At 36.3% G+C, this 24,522-nt stretch overlaps 2 protein-coding genes across 3 annotated transcripts; both read left to right on the top strand.

Annotated features, from left to right (window-relative positions):
* The first annotated feature begins 4,374 nt into the window (after positions 1-4,374).
* On the top strand, positions 4,375-15,686 carry LOC129368218 (gap junction gamma-1 protein-like). Of its 2 annotated transcripts, none has more exons than XM_055043099.1 (3): positions 4,375-4,524; positions 5,979-6,050; positions 13,282-15,686. In XM_055043099.1, exon 3 carries the CDS (start codon positions 13,335-13,337, stop codon positions 14,712-14,714), a length of 1,380 nt encoding a protein of 459 aa, XP_054899074.1. In that variant the 5' UTR covers positions 4,375-4,524; positions 5,979-6,050; positions 13,282-13,334; the 3' UTR covers positions 14,715-15,686. The 2 variants fall into 2 exon arrangements, with proteins under 2 accessions (XP_054899074.1, XP_054899075.1); XM_055043100.1 differs by having other exon boundaries at positions 4,386-4,457.
* Positions 15,687-16,343: 657 nt separating this feature from the next.
* dbf4b (DBF4 zinc finger B) lies at positions 16,344-24,290 on the top strand. Its single transcript, XM_055043097.1, has 12 exons — positions 16,344-16,393; positions 17,694-17,853; positions 17,967-18,146; positions 18,978-19,028; positions 19,126-19,195; positions 19,475-19,539; positions 19,711-19,747; positions 19,823-19,868; positions 21,311-21,430; positions 21,518-21,653; positions 21,731-21,855; positions 23,130-24,290. The coding sequence occupies exons 2-12, from the start codon at positions 17,704-17,706 to the stop codon at positions 24,202-24,204; spliced, it is 2,055 nt and encodes a 684-aa protein (XP_054899072.1). The 5' UTR covers positions 16,344-16,393; positions 17,694-17,703; the 3' UTR covers positions 24,205-24,290.
* Positions 24,291-24,522: the final 232 nt, after the last annotated feature.

Genomic DNA, 24,522 nt, shown 5'->3' with positions numbered 1-24,522 from the left:
TTTCTGATCACGGGAAACACCAGGACTGTTTAGCTTTGCTTCTTTTACACCATGCAACACTTGCACTTTCAAAACCTTCAATTTATTCAAACTCATCCATTTAAAAAGGAGGAAATGATCTAATTCTTTTAACAGGTTATCAAAATAGTTCAAAAAGCTTTCAGAATAGTTTGGATATTTTGGTTTGTTTCAAAAGGAAACAATCCAGTGAGAGGAGCTGGCTGTACAGACCGTGTCTGTCTTCAGTTGAATGAAAGGAAGTGGCAGCCATTAGGCAGAAGGACGGCGAGCTTGAAGGACACAAAGATGATGCAGTCTTGGCCAAGTTGATGACAATTTGCTGTTGGTGCAGAAGTCCTGAAGTCAGAGGCGTCATCCAAAGCAGAAGTCAGCTGAAGTCAGCATGTTGCTCATCCACAGTCGGCTTGAGGTCAAAGTGAAGTCAAAGTGAAGACAGAAGATTGGAGGACAGAGTCCAGGCAAAAAAGCGGGTCAAGACGAGGTAAACGGCAGAAGTTTATGTCGGAAATAAACAAAATAATGTTTCTTAAATGATTAAAAGCCTGCGATTTTGATAATATTCACATTTCTACAGATTTTGTTGTTGCATTTTGAACCTGCTGCACTGTTGCTATAGAGTTGAGCATTTTGTCCACTAAAGGAATAAAAGTCCCTGATTTCTGAATAATTCAAAATCTTTAACTTACATGAATGAAACACAGTTGACCTGAACTCTTTTGAGTTGACATTTATTGACTTTGAAATACATTTTCTATTTAAAAAATAAAAATAAACAACTGACAGATTTGAACTGCAGGCAGGTCAGGTTGATCTTTCAACTCTTTAACTAAACAACAAAACCGCAAGGCTTCAAAATGAGACTTTAGTTCATTCTGGGACAATGAGGGCTTCCCAGATTTAGTTGTGCAGAAATGTTGGCTTTTGGCCATCTTTTGCACAGATTACAAGCTGGTAAATGAACCTGACCTTTGTTTGTACCCAAGACATTTCAGAGTCCACAATGCTTTGATTTTATAACCACAAAATTCAAATTAGCTCAGCAAAGTAGTAGATGATGATTCAATAAAAACTGTAAGTCAATTTGTATTTAGTCCTATTTGAATATTTATCAAACCAATCCCGGATAAAAAACCTGTTGGATGTTGCAAAAACGTCAATATTATTCTATCTATTTCTAAACTGAAAACGGTTCTTCCATTAAATTACCTAATTTCTTTTCAGGTGCCACAAGTTTGGTTCACATTTGGCTGCAGCCACATTTACACTGAATATGCTGCAAACGTCCAATTAACCAGCAGATGGCGCCAAATCTAAAGTCCCAATATAATCCAGTGGATTTGAACTTCTGTCTTCTTCCACCCTCTGCAAGACAACAAAGTGCTGCTGATGGAGATCATGAAACATCGCTCAGCATCTCTGATAGGCGTCGACAGAAGAGGCTCCAGGCTCTGATGACATAGAAAAGATGTCACGATGTGAGTTTGAGAAGCTGAAAAAGTCTCAGGAGTAATCTGACGACTCAGCGTTCTCAATAATCTGTCTCTTCTGTTTAAATCTCACAGATCATCACATTTGTTTGTTAATCCGCTGATCTGATTTGTCAACCTGACAGGATGGACTTTGTGAAAAAAGAAATAACATATATTTATGTGATTTTGCTTAAGTTTAATAATTGGAAACGATTATTTATCAATAATCCAACCAGAGTTGGTGAGAAAACCTCGTAGTTGCTAGTCTTCATCACTTTTAGGGTCTGAGGCAAACAATGTGCCAATAAATTCACATCCATGCTTTGACAGGAATCCTAATCGACAATATCTTGTGTTTTAATAACTTTATACGCCGTTTAAAACTAGTTTAATCAAACTTCCTGGCACCATGTTTAATTGCTGACAGGAAGTCGTGGTTGTTTTAAAGCAATCTGGTTGACTGATAAGTTTTAAGTTTCTGCTACACCGCCCCCTACAGGTTTGGCATGTTTAAAATTGCTCTGAGGAGCTGATTTTTTGAGGTTCTATTGGTTCAGGATTGGTTTTGGATTCTGAAACTTATCGTGTGTTTATGACAGTTTTTATTATTTATTTTTTATTATTTGAGTTATATAAACGCAGCAATGTGGACAAGGACTTAATGTAGGAAGGGGTCAGTTTTTTTCTGACTTTCATTTGTAACATGTTTTTAAAATTACAATTTTTGTTCTACATTTTATGAAAAAATATTTTCCACAAACTGTATAGCATAAGACTGAAAATTGGTGTAAAAATTGAGCTCTTCTGGTTTCTCTCAGTCTCCCAGAATTAACTAGAAAACAACCAATCAGAGCCAGAAGGCGAATCTTAGTGCTGCCAATCATCCTCTTTATGCTACTGCCAGCAGAGCCTGTTGTGAATGCTCGGGCTAGTTAGCATTACTGATGATGACAGATAAACAATTTTCTTGTAACAGTCGTTTCTCCATCATTAGCATATTTAGCAGCTAGTACATGTTGATGATTGACAGCACTAAGACCCTCCACTTGGCTCCGATTGGTTGTTTTTAGTGTATTTCTTAAGAAGACAATAGGTGGAGGGCATTAATCTTTTCACATTTTACTGTCACAAGATGGCAACAGTTTCAACAAATATGTAAAAAGCAGATTTAAAAACTTACATACTGCAGCTTTAAGCACTAGAATATGTTGATCTATCATATAAAATCATGATAAAGTTTATTTGTGTTTGTAGCATAATAAATAAAGCCCAACTTGCCCTTTACTGTCACTGTATCCAACTATTTGTTAATGTTCAATAGGAAGAACATACTACAATCTGCTCTGACCTCCAGAGAAAAGTGATCAATATATGACAAATTATACTGGAGTTTCTTCCCCAGCTTGTGTCACCATCTCAATTTTCACACAGAAGCTGATACAGCAGGGAACCGTTAGCTGCTGAGATGCCTTAAATCAGCATTGCTGTCTGATGATTGCTTTTATGGATAACCCCATCTACTCTCCTCTATTCAATTAGTCCACCCCGAGGTGAAAGATAACTCACTTAGGGCGAGCTTCAAGCCTGCAGGAGGTCATTTTGAATTATCGTGCCGATACACAATCAGGCTGATTACGGTTGGAGTTGTTTTCCGCCACTCCTCCCCGTTTGACTCCTCAGGTGATCGTTTAAGAACACAATGGCAGCCAAAAGTCAAATTTAATAGCTTTGACTGTGGCAGAGACAAACAGTCGGAAAGGATGATGGAAGAGTTGCCTGTCTGGCCTGGATTTTATCTCACGTCCTTGAGATAAGCTGCAGAGATAGGAAGGAATTCCTCTGTTTGAGGGTCACCAGCTGCAAAGAATACAATGCATAAATTTTATCAGCATGTCCTTGAGGAAGTCGAATATGAAGGGATAAATCCTCCCGTCTTTGTGAACCTGTGAATTCAGAAGTAATTGGGTGTGTGTGTGAGAAGAAGAGCTGAAGGTTAAAGCTGCAGTATGAATTTGTTTTAGTTTTCAGTATTCATTAAAACTGCCACCATGTTGTGACAGTAAGATATAAGACAGATAATCTGTGGAAAATGAGCTTATCTCTGTGTCACTGTTGTGATCTGAAAAAATGCAACACTTCTGGTCAAAAATGACCAATTAGAGTCAAGAAGAGGATGTCAATCATCCTCTTGTACGCTGCTCAATGTGCTAAAGGAGGAGAAACAATTTCCTGTTGCAGAAAAACTGTTTATCTGCTGTCATTGGTAGATATGCTAACTAGTCCAGAGGGCCGCATAAAATGTTACGGCGGGCCAAATTTGGCCCCCGTGCCTTGAGTTTGACACATGTGGTTTAAGAGTTTGCTCAGTCTTTGTCTTTAGCATACTTCAGCCAAATAAACAAGCCGATGGCATCAACGATATTAAAGTCAGAATTCTGATTTCTGATATTAACGTCAGAATTCAGAGATTAATGTCAGAACTGTTTTACTTTTTTCCAGTGGCCCTAATCTTCTTCTGTAAACATAGTCCTAAAACAATTAAGCTTAAGAATAAAACTAGACAAAAGAAAGACTATTTGTTTGTTGTATTAAACCCATTAATAAACCATCCTGTGATGTCTGACTTTCTCTCTCTCACACACAGAAAGTCAAACTCCTCCTTTCTTGATTCTCTCAGGGACTTTCAGCCAGTTTGTCTCCAGCTGCGTTCCTGTGGCTCTCAGAGAGGAGAAGGAAAAGGAGATGTCGATTTTAAAACTAAGGCACAACTTCTTTATGCTTCCTTGAGTATTTTAATGAGCAGTAAAAGCGGGGTGTCGACGCTGCTGCTGCTTTCGCCGGAGATTTTTGTGTGTGTGTGTTTTTTTTTTTTTTTTTTTTTTTTTTTTAAATTAGCGGTTAAATCAGCTGGACTTCCTGCATTCTGCCGGTTGGAAACGTTAAAACCCAACGATGCGCTTGGAAAAGGTGAGCAAGGCAAAAAAGTCTGTGAAATACCTAAGAAACCGCTGACAAATGACTCGGAGAACAAACGGTGAGTTAACAAAGAAATATAGATTTGTATTTCTAAAAATGTCACTTTGCTAGGAATCAGTTTTAAAAGTTCGAAGCTTAACTAATTCATAGTTTTTACCGTCTGCTAGCAAACAAAATAATTGTAATATGAAAATATTTTTGGCAAAATAAGAATGTAGTAAGTATTGGTGGATGCACTTTGCTAGGAATCAGTTTTAAAAGTTCGAAGCTTAACTAATTTATAGTTTTTACCGTCTGCTAGCAAACAAAATAATTGTAATATGAAAATATTTTTGGCAAAATAAGAATGTAGTAAGTATTGGTGGATGAAGCTTTATTAAAATGAACTCATATTTAAAATTAAAGTTTTGTATTTTCTTAATATTTCAGAATTTCTTCCTAGGCTAAAATTTGCTCATGTTAGCAAGTTGTTAGCATTAAATCACAATTTTTTTAGGCAGCCTGCGGATTTGGCTGTTTAAAATGGCTGCGAGATTTTTATAGGTTTTAAAGTCAGATATTACGCCATCTGATGTTACAATTACAAATTGTACTATATTTAATTTAGTCCCCCTGGAAAATGATTTTGAATAATTTTTTATAACATTTTATAACACTACAAAATGATCTTTGGAGCAAATTTTAAACAGTTGGGTTTTGATTGGAGGCTCTGGAATTTTGAATTTTCCCCCCTAAAATTCCAACGTTGAATTTCAAGATGTTGTCTTAAAATGTCAGAGCTTTGAGAAAGTCTGACTTTCTTCTTAAAATTTTAAGTTTGAAGACAGTTTTAAAATTAAATTCAGAATTTTTTACTTTTCATTAAATACAACAAAAAAGTCTAACTTCTGAGATTAAAATAAAAAATTTGACTTTTCTTAGAATTCTCAAAAAAAGTCAGAATTCAATGAAAAAAGTTGCAATTCTGACATTAAAATATGAGAATTTATTTGATTTTTTTCAGATTCTAAATTTAAAAATCCCAGCTTTATGTCAGAATTCTGACTGCTCCCTTAATTCTGAGATTAATGTCAGAAGTTATACTTTTTTCTGCACTTATATGTTATTGTAGTTATTGCAAACTACAATAAATTTGGTTAAACCAGGCCTGAATTATTTTAGTCCTGCTTTACAACACAATTTGTCATTTTAAAGTGTTTTAAAATGTGTTTTAGTATAAAATATATCAGGGCAGGTTTGATCAGGCTTTGTGTTTATTTTAATATTGATGCATAAGACATAGGGGAAACAAACAATGAAACTGCCACAAAACCAAAACGACTGCTTAGGTTATAACTAATAGTCAGGATGTTGGATTTCACTGAGCCTCCAATTAATAACAGCTTGTTATGAGGTACTTCCGTTCCAGATGTGCCAATGTTGATGAGAAGTACACTTATTTATTTTTTTATTTAAGCACTTTTTTGACCCTTATTTTAAAGTTGTTTAGCTGCTTTTCTGTTCTCTCTGCAGGCAGATGGGGCTTAAATTCAAGATATTGGACAAGACATCAAGTTGGAGAGGATCAAATAATTACTCGAAAAGGTAACACCATTATTCCCTTTCATTCTGAGCTTTTGGAGTGTTTCTTAAATATTTTTAAGAAAGAAAATATATATTTTTTGTTCTTTTTTTATATAAAAAGGAGTTCAAAGTGGTGTACATTTTTTGTTGCTCTCTCCATGTGTCTATGAAACTTCTTGTTTAAATAACATTTTATTCCAACAGGAACCAGTTAGGTCCCAGTTGTGTGGGAGGATAATTGATGGTTTATACAGTGGAGTTGGGTGGTATTGAATTTTTTAAAACTGTTAAAGCTTCCTCAAATTACACCCTAGTAAACTGACTTCCTAGAAAGGTTTCTGATGCTTTCTCATTGCCACATAAGAAGTTTTTAAGTTTTTTGTTAACGGAAAACATCTGACATTGCAATATTTTAGTGATTTGACAACAAATGGGTAAATAATGGCTGAAAAACATATTTTATCACTTCATTAGAAATGTGGCTATGAGTGTATTGGCTCAAACTGTGTTTATTTGCAGAGGAACGCAGGTGTAGTTGCATTTTGAATGCTGGTTTTGTATGACTTCAGCTTTTTAAAAAGCACAGCAGAATTTTGCATGTCGTTTTTCTAAAACTGTCTTACAGTTACAGACAATGTAATATTCACCTATCAAGGCTGCACTGCAAAAAACAGACAATTTAGTTGTCCCTTTCAAGAAAAACAAAAACGTGCCTCTTATTAATTAAAATGAAATAAAAAATAAGTTTGGAAATTAATCTGGTTTTAATTTCTGTTATTTATGCGTTAATTATTTTCTGCCCCAAATTGTGCATAAAATAACATTATTTTTTCTTGTTATGAAGAAACAACAATTTTTTTTACATAAAAAACTTTTTTATATTTTTAAAAATCACCAATAACATATTGGTTATTCACCATCATGCCCTTGGGTGAATAACCTAAGTTTCCCAATCAGTGTATTGATTAGTTATGCCACAATAAGCAATAAATGAATTAAATTAAAACAAGTTCAGTAATTTCCATTTTCTCTTTCTGCCAGAAACTCAGCTTTTGGCAATTTTGTTAACAGAGACTCCATAATTAATTTTATTTGTTGCTTCTGCTGTTAATTTTAATGTGGATATTTACAATGTCTTCCAGCTCCAGTGTTAAATGTTCATTTGAATTTAAAGTTTATTGATCGCTGAGAATGTGTTCCTACGTTACCATGCCATTACCATTGTCTGAAAACAACATCATTCATCGCAATAAATTTATCATCCATCAAATTTAGTATGACCATTTAATAAAAACAGATCCTGATGCCATTTGGTTTTAGTTATATTTTTTGTGTTTGCATAGTTTTTACATTTTGCCTCCCATGCATATAATTGGTGAAGTCATTCTGTCATTTCCTGCTAAAACTTTTCATTTTATTTGAAATGGTAATGGTGCAGATGCATCTGTCATGACTGGTTTTGTCCAATTGGAAGTCATTTACTTCCCTGTTTTTTAATCAGATCACCTTAATGCAGACTCAGGAGTCTCCATTTAATGGAGAATTCCCATCAGTTTACTGCGTGAAACGGCGGTGTCAGCAAGTTGCAAACTTTTTAAAGTTGCCTTTTGTGTAAATAGTCGGTGAGCGTTTCAATCTCAAACAGCCTTGGGTGGAGCATCAGTTTTGGAGCTTTGAAAGCAACCACAAACCTTCATGTTCGCAGCTTGAAGCCCACTTAGACGGGCTTGTACAAAGCTGGCTCTTTTATAGGCTCTTTAGGAAACAGGAGGTTCTCGGTCTCAGGATGGGAGACATCTGGAGTCGGTGTGCGGCGCCACTCCCAGCTTCTCAATTTGAGATATTCAGGCCTTTCACAAACTCGGACCTTTTCCAGTAATGGAACTAAACAGGTGAACTTTACATGACCTTACAGAAGTATTACATACCTTTTTTAAAAACATTTTTCACACTACAAAGTTTGTTGTAATGTGAAACGATGTAATGTAATATATTTACTTCTGAAAAGTATTGTGTTAATTTTGGGGAGTATGTGTTTACCAATTTTCACTTCTGCCAGCAGGTAATAACCCAGTTCCTCTTTGCAGAAAAGCTCTAGTCACCTGGTATGTAGTGTTAGTTTGTGCCTCAGCTCTTTAATTGGGCCATTCCAACACATTATTACATTCTGCTTCGGTTCTGACTGCATGTTGATGGTGGTTGTCCTGCAGGAAGGTGTAACTCATATCAGTCTTTTGTGGCCTCTAGCTGGTTTTCCCCAGAATCGTCCTGAGTTCAGCTCCATAAATGCACGTTTTAAAAGAATATCTGAAAACCATGTTTCACTTTTCTTCTCCTTACTGTTTTACGGTACTTTTCTGTAAAGAGTCGGACCGAATGAAGAACGCGAGCCCAAAATGTGTGAACTCACTTTAGAGAAAACAGTTGAAGATAATCTTTGTTTCCAGATAATGAAATGTTTGTGAACAAGCAACGTTTGTTTTCTCTGCATTAGATGGCAGACTTCAAGTAATCTGAGCCAAATTACAAAATGTTATCTCTCACAAACTGAGATTCCCCAAATTGTTAAGATGTGGCAGCTAAATCTTTGAAATGAAAATTATATAAACAGCGCAGCAAAATGTTTGGAAATGCAACAGATTGAGTCCTTGATTTTAGCAGCTGTTACGTTGAAGTTTCAGACAGAAAGAAGAAATATTTTGCAAAGATAATTTCATATTTTGTGTCCCGATGCAAATTTTGTGTTTGTGATCTCAAATTTGTCATTGTAAATGAACCATGATGCTTAAAATATTAAAATATTTGTAGAGTTTTGTTTTGCTGTCAGATTAATAACATTTCTTCATAACAGTTTTTTTTGCTATGTTGTCACTATTTCTGGTGATTGTGGTTCTGATTCCCTTTTGGGTTTTTTTTCTTTATAAAATCTGACAGAACATCACCTCTGATCAAATCACAATCACAATGAGTGACGTCTTGCTGGTAAAAACTACTTACTACAGCGACTTAATCAGAATTTGTGACTGTAAACTATAAATAAGTTTTCAAAAATTAATAATTGGGTGTCAGAGCAGGAATAAAATGCCCAGCTGCAAATTTTCTTTTGTAGGAATCAAAACTGCATAAGAAACTTTGGGCTAATCAATACAGTCAGTTAAAAGTTCTGCAACATTTGTGGTTTTCCTTCTGGACTAATGTTTCCATATTGGCCTTTATCAAAACTATTGTCATATTTAACCCAATTTCAAAATAATAAACGTAAGTCATTGGATTTGTTTGCTGCCACTTCCAGTCAGCAAAGGCTTGAATGAACTTCAACACTATCAAAAATGCACATTTAAAGAAAAACATTATCTTCAGTCTATAGTACCGTCACTGCATGTTGTTTATCTGACATGCAGGATTGACTTGTTCCCATTAATACAAGTTGTCCCCTAAAACACAGGTGTCAAACTCATGGCCAGATTTACAACACCTCTGCCTCAGCGTTATTTGATGTCCACTTATTAGTTCATCTGTGATCGATGTGACGATTACCGTCTTATATAATCACAAATATTGCAAAATTCTTGAAACTTTTTCTAAAGCCACAAAATTAGTGAACTGAACAATGTGAAAAGATGTTTGAATTTAAGAAATACTTATAAAATGCAGTATTTATTATCATTTTAACGGTTTGTTAATGGGTTTTATCAAATCATCCTGTCTTTTTAAGAGCATTCATCATCTTGATTGGGCCCAAAACGATGAGTTTGAAACAGATGATATCATCGATCGCGACATGTTTCGGTTAGCAGAAGAAGAAGGTGAGCGTTGCGGAGGATTGGGATTCGTGATTTGGTTGGAAGGAGCCGTGCCACTGGCCCTCCACATGCTACGTTACACAACATGGCCAGATGTGCACTTTCAAACGTCACGTGGCTGTTAATGAAGCCGTGAAAAGGGATGGTGTTTTTCTTCAAAGAAGCAGCAGACGTCAGGACGCGTGTTAACTCTATTATTAGGCGAAACCGTGGAGATGTGTGTCTTAGTAATCACATAGCAAATATTTTACTTACACATGTGAAATGAATCTGAACAACAGCTATTCATCTGAAATCAATTAAATGATGGAAATTTGTTTAATCAGATTTAATAACCTCAGGATAATTTTACATTTATTCTTTTATTACCTCAATGAAATCTGCTCCTTTGAAGCCTTTCTTAAGAGTTAGAGCTCAGCTGGAGCAGATGGGCGTTAAATTGAGGCATTAAATGGTTATGTAATGTGTGGTATATGTGTCGGTTTCATTTGAGTGCAGAAGTTCTCATTTGGACAGTTTATATGTATATTTTCCAAAAATTGAAACTATCTGTAGGTAGTTATATAACTCTGGAAAATATTAAAATGATCAGTTTCTCTGATTTTATTATTTGTAGGTATAACTTTGAGTGAAACGAACATTGTTTTTTTTATTCTATAAACTACTGATAACATGCCTCCGAAATTACAAGCAAAAATGTAGTAATTTGGTCAAAATAACAAAAAAGATGCAGTTCATATTCATTTAGAAACAACAATACTAATGTTTTAACTCAGGAAGAGTTCAGAAATCAGTACTTGGGAGGAATAACCAGGAGGTTTTCAGTGGGGTTCAAGCTTAAGTTTTTAACAGAGTTGTATCTTTAAATTTCTCCTACTTCACACATTTTGTCAATTAGTGAATGAAAATAGCCAATAAATGACTGATTATGTAATGTGCCCTTGCCAACTGTTGGCCTGGTTTAGAGGTGTAAAGAAACCTAAAATAAGTTCAGATGTTATTACAGTTTCATAACCTGAAACAGTGACGTCCTGCAAAAGCAACAAATACAGGAAAAACACCTTGAAGATAATTTATGACTACTCTTATGCTGTCATAAATATGACATAACACATGAAGGAGTCTTCATAAATGTTTATGACTGGTGTCATGAAGTGACATTTGGTAAATAATGACTCTTTTAATGCAAAGTTGTACTAAAACTTGCATTAAAAGTCCATTAATATTGCCAACTTTGCACTAAAAGTGTCATTATTTATGGAATGACACCTCATGACAAGTCGTATGGCATTCAGTGAGACTCCTTCATGTTCAGGTGTTATGTCATGTTTATGACAGTATTATGTCAGTCTTATGCACACTCCTTCAAATAAAGTTTCACCTTATGTTCTTTTAGTGTCTTTGTGGCTCATAAAGAAGAAACAGATTTTTTTCCCAGACAGAATTTTTCCAAGTCTTGTATCTCTGGTGTTATTTTTACTTTAGCCTTGAATGTAAATGGGCCTTTTCCCTGAGCTTTTTGTATGATCCAGTTTCCCAGAGGACTGGTGCTGGTCGGAGCTGTTTGACGCTGGTCAGTGTTTCCGGACTACCACATCCATCTGTTCCTGTGACTTTTCCTTTCGGCATCCTAATGTTTATTTTTAGATTCTGTATAACATGGGAGACATAATCTGAGTAAACTTCCTGTGTTCTTACATCAGGGGATACCCTGTTTCTCACACATGACTAGAAGCTTGTTGAGAACAGATTAACAATGGTTTTCTTTAGGCGTAGGGGGAGAATTGTTGGTTTTGTTTGTTTGTTTGTTTGTTTTTAAGTCCTGGGAAAGTTTTTTTTCTTAGATTTGCTCATCTTCATACACCAAAAAGGTAAGTGTTGATATTTCTTCATGTTTGAGCAAATAAGATCCTATTTAAACCGTCTCCCATTTGGGATTTGTATCTCACCATTAGAAGCGGGCCACAGCTTTACCACACAACTGGTATTTATTATGTAGAAAACCACCATTCCTGACTTCTAAAGACTGGGCTGGTTGTGGGTTGGCAGTTAGAGAGGAAGTACGCTTTAATTTGTTGGGTTTGGTTTGCAAACAGCCGCTGTCAACACCTTAATTCTTTACGTGTTTAAACCATGTTGGGCTCTAGTGCACAAATGTTAGACTTGTCTGGTGGAGATTTTATCCAGAGAGTTTACTGGAGCAATGCCTAAGAGTTTAGTTGGAAAACATTAAGCATATTCATAAAATATGTTAAAAATAATCTAAAGCTCTGGAAAAAACTAAGTGAACCCCATTAAAAACCTGGTTATTCCTTGCAAGCATTGATTCCTGAACTCTTCCTGAGTTAAAACATTAGTATTGTTGTTTCAAAATAAATATGAACTTGTTTTCTTTGCATTATTTGGGGTCTGAAAGCACTGCATCTTTTTGTTATTTTGACCTTTTCTCATTTTCTGCAAATAAAATTTTTGCAGAAAATTTTATTTATTTAGTTTCAGAGACATGTTGTCAGTAGTTCATAGAATAAAAAAATAAACAATGTTCATTTTACTCAAACATAAACCTACAAAAAGTAAAATCAGAGAAATGGATCATTTTAAGTGGTCTTAATATTTTCCAGAGCTGTATAAAATGGAAAGTTTTACATACATTTTTGTAAAATTTAAATAAAAACAGTCATTTTATGTTTTATTTAGTTGATTGCAAGTAATTTATAAAGCTACAGTCATAGTCAATATTTAGAATATTACTGAAAAGTTCATTTATTTAATTTTCTCAGTTCTTTACGTGAATCACGTTACAAATGAATTACTTTTACATTAATGTTTTTAAAGTTTTTTTCTTTCACTTATAGCTTTTGCACTCACACCTCATAAAAACATGACAACCCACGCTGAGCGCCAGCACATTTGGTCAGCTGGCTTAGCCCTGAATGTCCTGTACAATGGCTGCTGGAAAACAAGTGTTTGGGTGTCGACGTTTTAAAAATGTATGGTTTAATAATTGTGCAATCTGTTTGCAGCCATTTTCGATGTGGCCAGCAGCGGCTTATTTGTATTTAAAGTGACAAGATTTCCTAAAACATCTCAATTTGAAATTAGCTCAAAATAGGCAGAACTGAGCAGACTGAGATCTCATTATCTAACAATGATTTTTTGCAAAAACTGTAAAGGTTTTTTTTATATATATCATATTGTCCTATCCTAACCTAACAGGTCACCTTTAAGTTATTTTATATAAATCTGGTACAGTTTCATTTCTGACAAATCAGAACTTTTGATTCTGTCTTTTCCTCTTTTTGGCAACTTGTGTCATGTGGGTTTGATTCATAACATATTAATTTTTATTAATTTGTAGGAAACAACAACTGAGGAAGAAGTTACCTATATTTTAGAGTCTAGTAATAAACATTGAATATCTCTAAGCTGGTTTTTCTTCCCATCTACAGGTCACTAGCAGAAGGCGTATGCTGACTCTTGCCGTAGTTTTCCTGCCACTACCATGAGCTGGAGCTTCCTGACGCGCTTGCTGGAGGAAATTCACAATCACTCCACGTTTGTGGGCAAGATCTGGCTCACCGTCCTCCTCGTCTTCCGCATCGTCTTGACAGCCGTGGGAGGCGAGTCGATCTACTACGATGAGCAGAGCAAGTTTGTCTGCAACTCAGGCCAGCCGGGCTGCGAGAACGTCTGCTACGACGCCTTCGCTCCTCTGTCCCACGTCCGCTTCTGGGTTTTTCAAACCATCCTGGTGGCTGCACCGTCCCTCATGTATCTTGGCTATGCTGTGAACAAAATTGCTCGGGCAGAAGAGCAGGCAGACACGGGGAGAGTGAGGAGATTTCCACAAAACAAACTGAAGAAGCGCTACCTGGGAAGCAGAAAGCAGCACAGGGGCGCGGAAGAGGCTGAGGATGACGACGAGGAAGACCCAATGATCTACGAAGTGACGGAGGCGGAGAATGATGGGAGTCTAGCTGCAAAGGAAGACAGTAATGAGAGACAAGTGAAAGAAAAGGTTCGCCATGATGGTCGTCAGAGGATTAAAGAAGATGGGCTGATGCGCATTTATGTCTTCCAGCTGTTGGCGCGTTCCATCCTGGAGGTCGGCTTCCTCTGTGGACAGTATGTGTTGTACGGATTTGCTGTGCCTTCCAGATACGTTTGCTCCAACCTACCCTGTCCGCACAGCGTGGACTGCTTCGTGTCGCGGCCCACGGAGAAAACCATTTTCCTCCTCATCATGTACGCCGTCTCTATGCTCTGCCTGGTGCTCAATTTATGGGAGATGCTTCATCTGGGCATTGGCACCATCTGTGAAATAGCCCGTTCCCACCAACTGCAAATGCGTGACGACGAGCTGTACGGACTCACAAAGAGGAATAAAGCAGTGAATGAGGCAGGGTTGAGCGACGGCCACGGCAGCTCCCCTTTCACCTGGAACGAACCGTCAGCCCCTCCAGGATACAACATTGCCGTCAAACCTCTCCTGGTGTCTAAGGGGAACCACATCCCACCTCTTCCCATCACCGATCTCACCCACGCCAAGATCACCTGCCGCCAGAACCACGTGAACATCGCCCAGGAGGAGCGTCAGCAGTACGTCAACAACGACGAGAACCTGTGCAGGGTTGGGAGGGGCGACGGCCCCCGAAGTGCCCAAAAAGACGTGGCCCAGGCACAGAAGAAGCTGAATGCGAACAACCAGACCTACAGCCAGCTGCAGGGCCACAGTAACAACAGCAGCAGCAAACCCAACCATGAACGTAAATACCGGCAGACGTCCCGGCACGCCTCCGGAAAGGCCGAGACCAACAGGGGCAGCAGCGGCACAAGCAGCAGCAGCAAATATGGAGTGATAAAGAGTTCTGAGTGGATCTGAAATAAAGAAACACTGTTCAGACTCAGAACTTTGGTTATAACTAATGCAGCTAGACCACGGAGATTGGCTCATATGAACCATTCAATAAACATATGTGTTCCTCTGAATACAATCTCCAACAGTGTCAATCGGGTTAAAACATTTGCATATCTAAGTAACTTTTGGGTAAAACAAGACTCTTCAGGGACAAATAACGTATTCAAGGGCTCATTTCAGTTAGCATTAGCAACTCCTCTACAATATTTTTCATTATTTTATTGTTGACATTTGACATTAAGCAGTTATAGAAGAGATTAGCTAAACTCAACGACATAACTTTAAACATTTATGTGCAAAAACTTGTTGAAAATAGTAAGACGGGTTTTTCTTTGAGTTAACGCTTATGAAATACAGAGTAGATACTTGTATCCTGTTATGTTTGTGTTTTTTCCTTTTTTTAGTTGATGTTAAAAATGTCAGTAATGTCTGGCAGTAGAGGCCTCTGTTTTAAGTGCCTTCACTGAAGAGCCAAAGAACTGCTTAACATTTTTTTTCTATATAAACTGTTCTCACTAAAGTGGACATGACCAGCTCTCTATGTACAAATACTTCTAATTCCTGACTAATATTGTTGTTTCTGAGTATGCAAAACAGTTTCTTTTTCTGCTGAGCCAACTTTACATTGATTGTTTCCGTAACCAGTTTAGAGATAACATTTTACAACGTTTTTGTCTTGAGAAAATCCTCATTTATGTTTTGAGATTTTTCTGTTTGATCACCAGACATTGTTTACATTTAAGTATTTTTTTCTAAATTGTGTTTTATTCCTTATTTCTACTTTAGTTTAACGGTTAATGCAGCGCCCCAATTTCATGTTTTACTTGGCCTGGTATGGAGTTGATTGATTTTCAAACTGAAAGGGTTTAGTTTTGTTTAAAGATATTTTTTTACTGTCAAATAACAGCATGTTTTCAATAAAAAGTCTCTATTTTCTTTGTTGAGTTTGCTTTTCACAAAAACAGTTTTCAAAAATACGTAATTAAAATTTAAATCATATCAAAAAATTTATGATTTCTGCATTACACTTTACTCCTTGATACTTGCAGGAACTTTGCCATCTGCTGGTGGTTCTAGTTGCTGAAGCTAATTACATAAAATGACAGCTGCAGTAAGTTTTACCCGGCAAAATAATATGTCTAAAGGTGGAATATACCTGTATTACTTTATTCTGTATACAATGTTTACTTGGGTCATTTTATAAGCTAAATTTTGTTTTACTGCCTGGTGATGATGAGTGAATTGATAATATGTAGGCATACTCTATTGGAAACGAGTCAAAACTAAACTAGCAGCTGAACCGTGGACACACAACAAAACGATGACAAACATTTTATTTATAGGATTAACCTGCTGATCTGATCACTTTATGCTTTATAAAAAGTACAGTTTTCTAAGTATAATACTAAAGAATAAAGGATATTTTACTTAAAACGTGTAATTTAATAAAGATTTTTTCCAAATAAAAATATAAGATGATAGTGTGAATTGATTAAAATATATGAATTTGTATAAAATAAAAGCATGAAATTCGAGAAAATGAAAGTTGCTTTCACTACATCCGCAAAAAAAAAAACTTTCGGATGTGACGTCACCGTTGTTTTCGAAAAAGCGGCGGTTTGGGTTTTTAGCATCTCAACGAGGTAAATGAATAACTTTTCACCGCACAACGTTTCCAGGACCATAACTAACCATAAGTATACAGTCTTATTTCGTGATTCTCCGTGTTTGTGCTTGAATGTGAAGCCGTGTTTCCGGTTGAGGCGTTTTTCGTGTGTATTGAGAGCAAAGCTAAGCTAGCTAAGGTCAGCTAAAGCTCGCGAGGCGATGCGCTGTTGTAGTTTGTAAAATAAAATTCAGAAGATAGAGGCTGAGATGTAATTCTCGATTGATTAGAAGAAAAACCTCCCAGTTTGACCATTTTAGGAGAAAGCAGATAAACAGTCAGAAGTAACCAATAATTATTCTAGATAGGAGGAAAGATTAGAACACAACAATGTAAATAGTTGTAGATGTTTCCTCCCACAAAGGCAAATCTAATATTTATAATCTTGCTCTAAAAGGTACGGGAGAGCTTTAAAATGTGCTGTAGCTTTAAAATTTAAAAATCATTACTCATTTTCGATATTCTGTAATTTTGAAAATTGAATAATGATATTTATCATGTTCCTTTAAATGTAAACTTTTCTTTTTAATGTTCTGTTCACCAGAAAAACTGAACTCAATAGGAAAGAAAAAAATGTTTTCCATGTTAATTTATTGAGTTTGGACAAGATACTAAATTGCTTAAGCTGCAGGAACTTCTACTAGATTTTGTTTTTGTGTTATCCTTAGAGTTGTGTATCATTTGTCATGATAAATAGTTTGTAAAATCTAATAATTTATCATGATAAATGACAAATGATACACATGCATCGTGTCTTGGTAAGAGTTTTGGCTTTCTCATGATAAATTTCAATTTGTAATATTTAAACCCCCAAAACTGTTCTTATTGTCGGGTTTGATAGTTTCACCATTTTATCAATTTTTTTCAATAAATACCGGTAAATTTGAAAATAGAGTTACAGATACAAAGTACACTTCTTTATGTGACTGCATTTTTTTGTTATTTTGACCATTTCTCATTTTCTGCAAATAAAAACTAAATTTTTGCTTGGAATTTCAGAGACATGTTGCCAGTAGTTCATGTAACAGAAGAATGATGTTTATTTTACTCAAATGTATAAGAAGTCAAATCAGAGAAGCTGATAATTTCAAGTGGTTTCTTAATTTTCTCCAGAGCTGTAGTTACTTAAGAGATGTAGGGGCACAAATACAGCCTTGTGTACACAGCTTATAATACGCCGAGGGAAACCCTGTTTATATTTTTGTCAGGTTTCATATTACACTTTTTAGTCAAGGTTTTACATTCAATCTAAATTGTTGCAGTGAACTCTTTTGCAGCGCTTTGGCCATGCAGCCTCAGCAGTCTGCAAAGGAGCAAGGGCTTCTCGGCCAACTCTGTGCTGGAGACAAGAAACTGGAGGGGAAGACCTTCTACCTCGACAATGTGAAGAAACGCTCAACCACCCTGCTGCTGGAGGCCATTCCTCTGTTAGGAGGGGTAAGCATGTGTGAAAATCCTACAGGAGCTGATGGGGGGGAAAGGCGCCAGTTTATTTTATAAAATTTCCCATCCCTGCAGAAACTGATGTTCTGTTTTTTTTTTTTCTGAAGAAGGTTGAGAGCTTCCTGCATAAAGATGTCACCTTTGTTGTGACTGGAAGCCAGGAGAATCTAAAAGAGGAGAAGAAAGGTGAAGAAAAAGGGACAAACGAAAGAAGCCAGCAGCTGACAAAGAAGCCGGATAATTGCCTCAGCAAAGACAAACTTCCATCGGTGAATCCTCGACTGATGGTAAAATATTTCTCTAGCCTCCAAACAAACTCTAGCATAAAATGCAGTTTGAAAATGTATTTATAACTTTTACAAATTGTGCTAAATCAGTAATGTTTAATGTATTCTGGGTGCTATGGGATAGAACAATACAAATTATCACATAATTATGAAGTAGAAAGAGAGAAACAATTACAAATACAAATCTGCACTTTTGTTATACTCTCTACTTTGATATATTTATTCATTTATTTTTCTGTCATTTTTAATCGATCGATGCACAAGTCAAAAAATTAAAAAAAACACACAATGCTGAAAAAACAATATTTAAATTTCTGTCAGTAGCAAAAATATAAAGCGTAAACTAAAAAATAGTTTTTGGATCATCACTTTTTTTAATACATTAAGCATCATCAAAATCAAAGCAGCAGAATCTATATAATGTATATTTTCTAAAAGCCAAGTAAGTATGTAGACAAATTCATAAAAGAAAACAAAATCAAACATTATTTTATTTACTTAGCAAGTGATTTTTATTAAAAAATCTTTGTATTTCAATGGTGAAAAACACAATTTTAACGCCACATAACAATTATTTCACACCTGAAACCCTCTGATTGTTTTTAATATTCATCCTTATCTTTTAGTTTTTTAAATAAATCCCTCTCTTTTAAATCTAAATGATTTTTTCCATTTTTAGAGCATTGATTGAAATTTTTTTTTTTAAAGAAAACCATGTTATGCCCCCGTTTGTGTTGGTTTATTGCATAAAATTGCTACAAAACAAACTGAAGATTGTGATTGTAGCATTAAAATAAACAGTAAACATGTGAGCTAATTTTGTCTCTTCAGGCTTGTGGCAGCCGGGGGAAGGCTCTTCTTGAAAAAGCCATGTGCAACAACGTAAGTAAACAAAATTCTAATAAATTTTAAAAAGCCTTTATTTGTGTTAAGTGTTGAATTTTGACTCCTGCTTGTTTCTGCTCGGTGTTTTCTGCAGGAATTGCAGCAGAGGAGCAGCGTGTTGTCCAACGCGCGATCATGGGGGGTCAAGATTTTGTATGTGGACGGTATCCTTTTAGTGGCGGAAGCATGCAGTCCTCAGTGCTTACAGCAGGTGGCGCCACAATCTGTTGCACCACACAGCTGACGCAGTTTGTTGTCACTAAATGTCTTAAATTCTTGAATTTATCCTCCATGTAAACCTAAAAAAATGCATAAATTGGATTTCTTGAATGTGAAATATTATTGTTTTCCAGTTGTTCCGAGGATTTTCACCTTTAAAGGAAATAGTTGATTACAAAAATGTCTGTGTGGCTAAAATTTGTTGTCCCTTAATTTAATGCCAGATCTCCTTTTATATCTGAAGCATTTGAGTCGAGAGAGCTTCAGCACTAAACCCAAAAGGCCTGAAGTAAGAATTAGATTTATAAAACATGATTGTAAAACTTTTAGACTGCATACAAGTACACTGAACATAATTGCTCATAATAATTGCTGAACATAATAGGCTGTTATAACAGAAACCTGTCTAAATGTGTTTTAAAGTTTGAATGCTGATACATTTTTGTTCATATTTATGCAGAAGTCATCCACCAAACAAAGTGTGACTGCTGTCAAAGGTTAGTATCTATTTTCCAGTTTCATGTTCACTCTATACTTGTTAATATAATATTTTCTGCTTGTTCTTATCACAGCCACAGCTTTAAGAGCTCCGTATCTTAAAATTGAAGACGCAAACCGGTGAGTTTCTCGTTTCGTTTAGTCTGTGTAGAATATATAGTCAAATGGACAAGAATCGAATTAAAAAGTTTATTTTGTGGAGGTTAAGTGAAATCATCTAGAAACAAAAGTAATACTGTGTTTTTCCATGACATGGTGCATTTCACTCTAATTATCTTTCCTACTTTTATAGAAATAAAATTTGCATTTTTCTAAAAGGAAAAAAAATAAATAGAATTTTGGAAATATTTTACCAACAGCCAATTTGTGTTTTTTCATTTTGAAAAACAAAAAAGATTAAAGTGAAATCATGTTGAGATATAAGTAAATTGTGTTGAAATTAAAGTAATTAAAAATTATGTTTTTCCCAAGAATAAAAATTTTTCACCAACCCGCTTTTATTATTTTCAATTAAAGACAAAAAAATGTCCTCAAAAATATTGTTTAGGAAGTCACGTTAAATTATATTGAAGCAAAAGAAACTAAGAAGTGTATTTTAGTAAAAATAAATAAATACATTTGGAAATATTTTACCAATACATTTGGAAATATTTTACCAAAAAAAGATCCTATAAACATTTTTGAGGAAAATGTAGTGAAATTATGTGGATACCAAAGTAAGACTGGGTTTTTCTCTGCTCTTACGTCCTTCAGTGGGGCTGCTTTTCACTCCAACTGACTTTCCTAATTGAACTCGTTAAGAGGTCTCATCATGCAACTTGACAAACGAACCCCTGGAGGATCCGCTCCCCAGGAGGTCGCCGCTGAGGCGTATTCGATTTCTTTTGATGAGGCTCTGCTGTGCATTCCTGCAGGGGATCTCCATGTGTGAACACATCCTTTCATTCGGTCTCTCGTTAAGTAATTGAAGTGCTCTGGCTAATGTCTGGAAAGCGATCCCATTAGATCTGGAAGCCCAGCTGGGGCCAGATGAGCCGTCACATACAAACCACCTTTTTTTTTTTTTTCTTGTTCCTCTAATGAATAGAAATATTTTGCAGCTCAGAGTATTCCATAACGAATTCCATAGGAATGCACCGATCCACGTTTTCCTCTTCCGATACCAACACTGATACCTGAGGTTCAGTGCTGAACTCACTTAAAATGTTACTTTTTAAAAAAAAAAAACACAGGTATAAATGAACTGAATTACAAACGTATTTGGAAAAAACATGTAAAAAATAACACAACTTTAATTTGTTCTGTCTGTGCAATTAGGAGTAAAGCATTAAAAATAAGTGATGAAGAAACTAAAACTGACAAGAACAATAGGCCATCTAGAAATAAACTGCAACATGTTTTCTTCCAAATGGTTCAAAAAGTGCAAATAGGACTTCCACATTTTATTTAAAATAAATAATAAAGCATAATGTCGCTCAGAATGAATTGATCAATCTTTAATAAATACAAATCTAAGCATTTATTTTTACGTTGTATTTTGTTTTCTGTTGCACCAAAACCAGGAAGTACAAGCCTCTGCACATGCAGTCTGTGGCTTTTCCTTCTCTGTACTTCTTGGGTCGATTCAGTCCCTTCGAATCTCCTCCTCCTCCTCTGTTTGGGCAAGGAAACGATAAAAAGAGGTTTGTTCTTCTGCCCTTCATAGACTTAAACTGCTAACCAAGTGCCTTTAGGTTTTGGTATTTACTTTAGATTTTATTTCTAATTAGGGAAAATAAAGTTGAAAACAACTCAAAGAAAAAGTCTCCGACCCAGCTGAGCTGCAACCCGTCTCCTTGGCGGCCGCGCAGAAAAGACGCTTCCTACTGCGAATGTTGTCATGAAACATTTGCGAATCTGGAGGAAGTAGGAGTGTTTCTTTTTTATTTGTTTCTATTTTTATATATTATTTTTACAGCTTTAATAGTTTTTTGCTTTTGTAGCATTTGCAGTCGGATGCGCACCGTTCGTTTGTTCTTGACCCTTCGAACTACAAATCCGTGGATCAGATTGTGGCTGAGATGCTTCCAGGATTCGACCCAAACCCGCCTCAGCAACCAGAACAAAGGTACAACCTCATAGTTTGTAGAGTTTACTGAATTTTACAGCTCGGTGTAAAAATATCTACTTGATTTTTAACCTTTTTACTGTTTGTTGGGGTTTTTCATGTGATGCACCAAAAAATAGTGGAAGGAAAACGCAGCATTTTTACCAAATAATGATGAAGAAAATGTTGCATAGATTTGTTTTCACACAACTTTTTCCTGTTGTCATTAAATAAAATAGAATGGAATCAATTTATTTTTCTATATATCGCTATATCTATATAAAAGAAACATTTCTCACAGGAAGCTTATTGCAGTAATCAATTAATCACATCATAAATTAAATCAATAATTTCCATTTTGACTCATTTTCTTTTGAAAGAAAATTTTGTTTACAAAAACTTCATAATCCATTTTATTTATTTTTTTGTTTCATTTTTATTTATTGCTTTTGGTTGTTGTTTTATTTTTGATGTTTAAGATGAGAGCTGGTTTCAAATCATCATGCAGTTAATTGATTAATTGATTATTGTGACAGACGTGGCTGTCAAACCTTCTCATTTCACTTCACAATCCTCCAGTACTTTGTGTTGCCCTGATCAATGAAACCACAGAAATCTAGATTGACATTTGCAGCTGTAAAGGCCCAAATGTTCAACAGGTATCAATAGTTTTGTGTGACGAAGTATTGGGGTCAGTCCGAGAAAAATAAAAACATTTAATTATGAGAATGACTTTGTAAATTTACTGTATTTTTGTCCGACTTTATTCTCATAATATAACGACTTTGTACTTGTAATCCGAATTTATTCTTGTACAACTTTATTATTGTAATATCATGACTTTATTCTAATAATACTATGAGTTTCAGCTTTCCCAGTGTATTATAAGCCTGGCGGGCCACCAGGCTTTACTTCTGCCCCACCAGGCTTTTTTAATAAGTCTTTTTTTAAATGTTGCATTTTTTAAGATTTTATAATTGGTGTCCAGGTATTAATCTTGCAATAGTACATAATTATCAAGTGATATTTTCAAATTTCCTGTCAACTCTAAACATTTTTTGACTCAGAAAGACGACGAGCTGCTGGATGAATGACTGCCTTTGTGGCCAATCACCAGGCTTAGCAAGTTTTCTGGGGGAAACGACTTTATTCTCATAGTTTTATGTTTTTTGATATATTTTTAGTGTGGGCTTAACACTGCCTTACCTTTGCATGATACAGTAGACGTTTCTAAACCACATGTATTCAGTTTTCCTCAAATATTCTCTTTTTTTTTTTTTTATTTTGTCCTTCAGTAGAGCATTGACTCCTCTGCCTGTCGATGAACTTGAACTTTGCACTGATGCTGAAGTGGAGGACGCCTTTGAGGACCTCAAAAGAGACGATTCTCACACAGCAGATTTAAAATTTACAAGCCGAAATGTTTCTTCTGACCTGGCTGACGCTCACGTCCAGCCGGAGGCGACCAGCCCGACGATGCCTGTCCTCACCATCGAACCTCTGGACCAACAGCTGGACACTCCATGTCTCCTCCCAGATCCGTACTCCCTGCCGCCGGTTCTCAGCCCACAGGTTCCCCACTCCCACAGCATCATGGATCCACACAACCTGTATCCAGAACCCCCCATTCTCAGTCCTCAGAAGTTTAACTCAGAGGAAACACATGGATTACAGACGTATGGGTCAGCTCTTCTGCTGTCGTCGTTACTTCCTGTGGGTTCAGATGGTTTGGAGGAAGAGAAGGGTGTAAAGTTTCCCACTCTGCCTTCCAGTAGATGGAGTTCATTCCCTCGATTGTCCGCCGCGGCACCAAACCCCAGGAAGCGCTGCAGGTCGGCCAGCCCCGAACACAGGAGCAGCAAGAAGAGGAGGAGGACTGAGAACGGATGCTTCCTGTTGAAACCACAAACTGACAACATGGCGAACGCTGTGGATCGTTTATCATTTGATCCAGTACGACGACGTTTCCCCGAGAAGCTCAGCTCATTTTCCGTCGCTCAGAATTTCACTTCATCTCTGTTTCAAATGGATTCAGCAGACTTCGATTTCCCTGGAGACGATAAAAAAACTCCAGTGGCGATCTCAAATCGAGACTCTGAGTGTATCGAGCCGGCGCTCATCCCAGACCTGGCAACGCGCGGCGTGGAGTCGTCAGACTCCGACTGGGACCTCGGCCTTCTGTCGGCGGCGCCACCAGCGAGCGGCGAGCTCGACAAGGAGCTGCTCCACCGGCCGTGTCCCTGGATGCATGACAGCAGCTACGAGTCGCATCTGCACACCGTCCTGCAGCCGGCGGCGCTGTGCGGCGAGGACGTCGACCCGGCGACCTTTTCCAGAACTGTGGTGCAGATTGTTGAGGTTCAGCACTGAGATTTTGGGTTTTAACGTTTTGTTTCTAGTAACTGGATGGATTTGATGAAATGTGAAATGTTTTTACACTGAATAAATATTTAAGTTTATAAGTTGCTTTTCTTAAAGGTGTGACGTAACATTGTTTTTGTTATTAATGCCTCCTTGGAAGTACTGAATTTCATAATTTTTAACTTTTTTTCAATTTTTCTTCTTTTTAGGACTTGGCGATAAATCAATTTTATCAATTAACTGAATTTTTGATTTTTAAATTTTTTTTTTTTTAATATTAGGGTTACTGTAAGAAAGTAAAAATAATAAAATTACAAGAATAAAATT

The sequence above is a fragment of the Poeciliopsis prolifica genome, unplaced genomic scaffold, assembly GCF_027474105.1.
Source record: "Poeciliopsis prolifica strain line A6 unplaced genomic scaffold, Auburn_PproV2 SCAFFOLD018, whole genome shotgun sequence".
Lineage (NCBI taxonomy): Eukaryota > Metazoa > Chordata > Actinopteri > Cyprinodontiformes > Poeciliidae > Poeciliopsis > Poeciliopsis prolifica.
The sequence above is the reverse complement of the archived record's forward strand: the minus strand, read 5'-3'. Positions and strand labels throughout refer to the sequence as shown.

Excerpts from the sequence above, each read along its gene's own strand:
- LOC129368218 (XM_055043099.1), top strand. The coding sequence starts at position 13,335 with ATGAGCTGGAGCTTCCTGACGCGCTTGCTGGAGGAAATTCACAATCAC.
- dbf4b (XM_055043097.1), top strand. The coding sequence starts at position 17,704 with ATGCAGCCTCAGCAGTCTGCAAAGGAGCAAGGGCTTCTCGGCCAACTC. Across the intron at positions 21,431-21,517 it reads CAAGGAAACGATAAAAAGAG|GGAAAATAAAGTTGAAAACA; the intron begins GTTTGTTCTTCT and ends ATTTCTAATTAG. Across the intron at positions 21,856-23,129 it reads CCTCAGCAACCAGAACAAAG|TAGAGCATTGACTCCTCTGC; the intron begins GTACAACCTCAT and ends TTTGTCCTTCAG.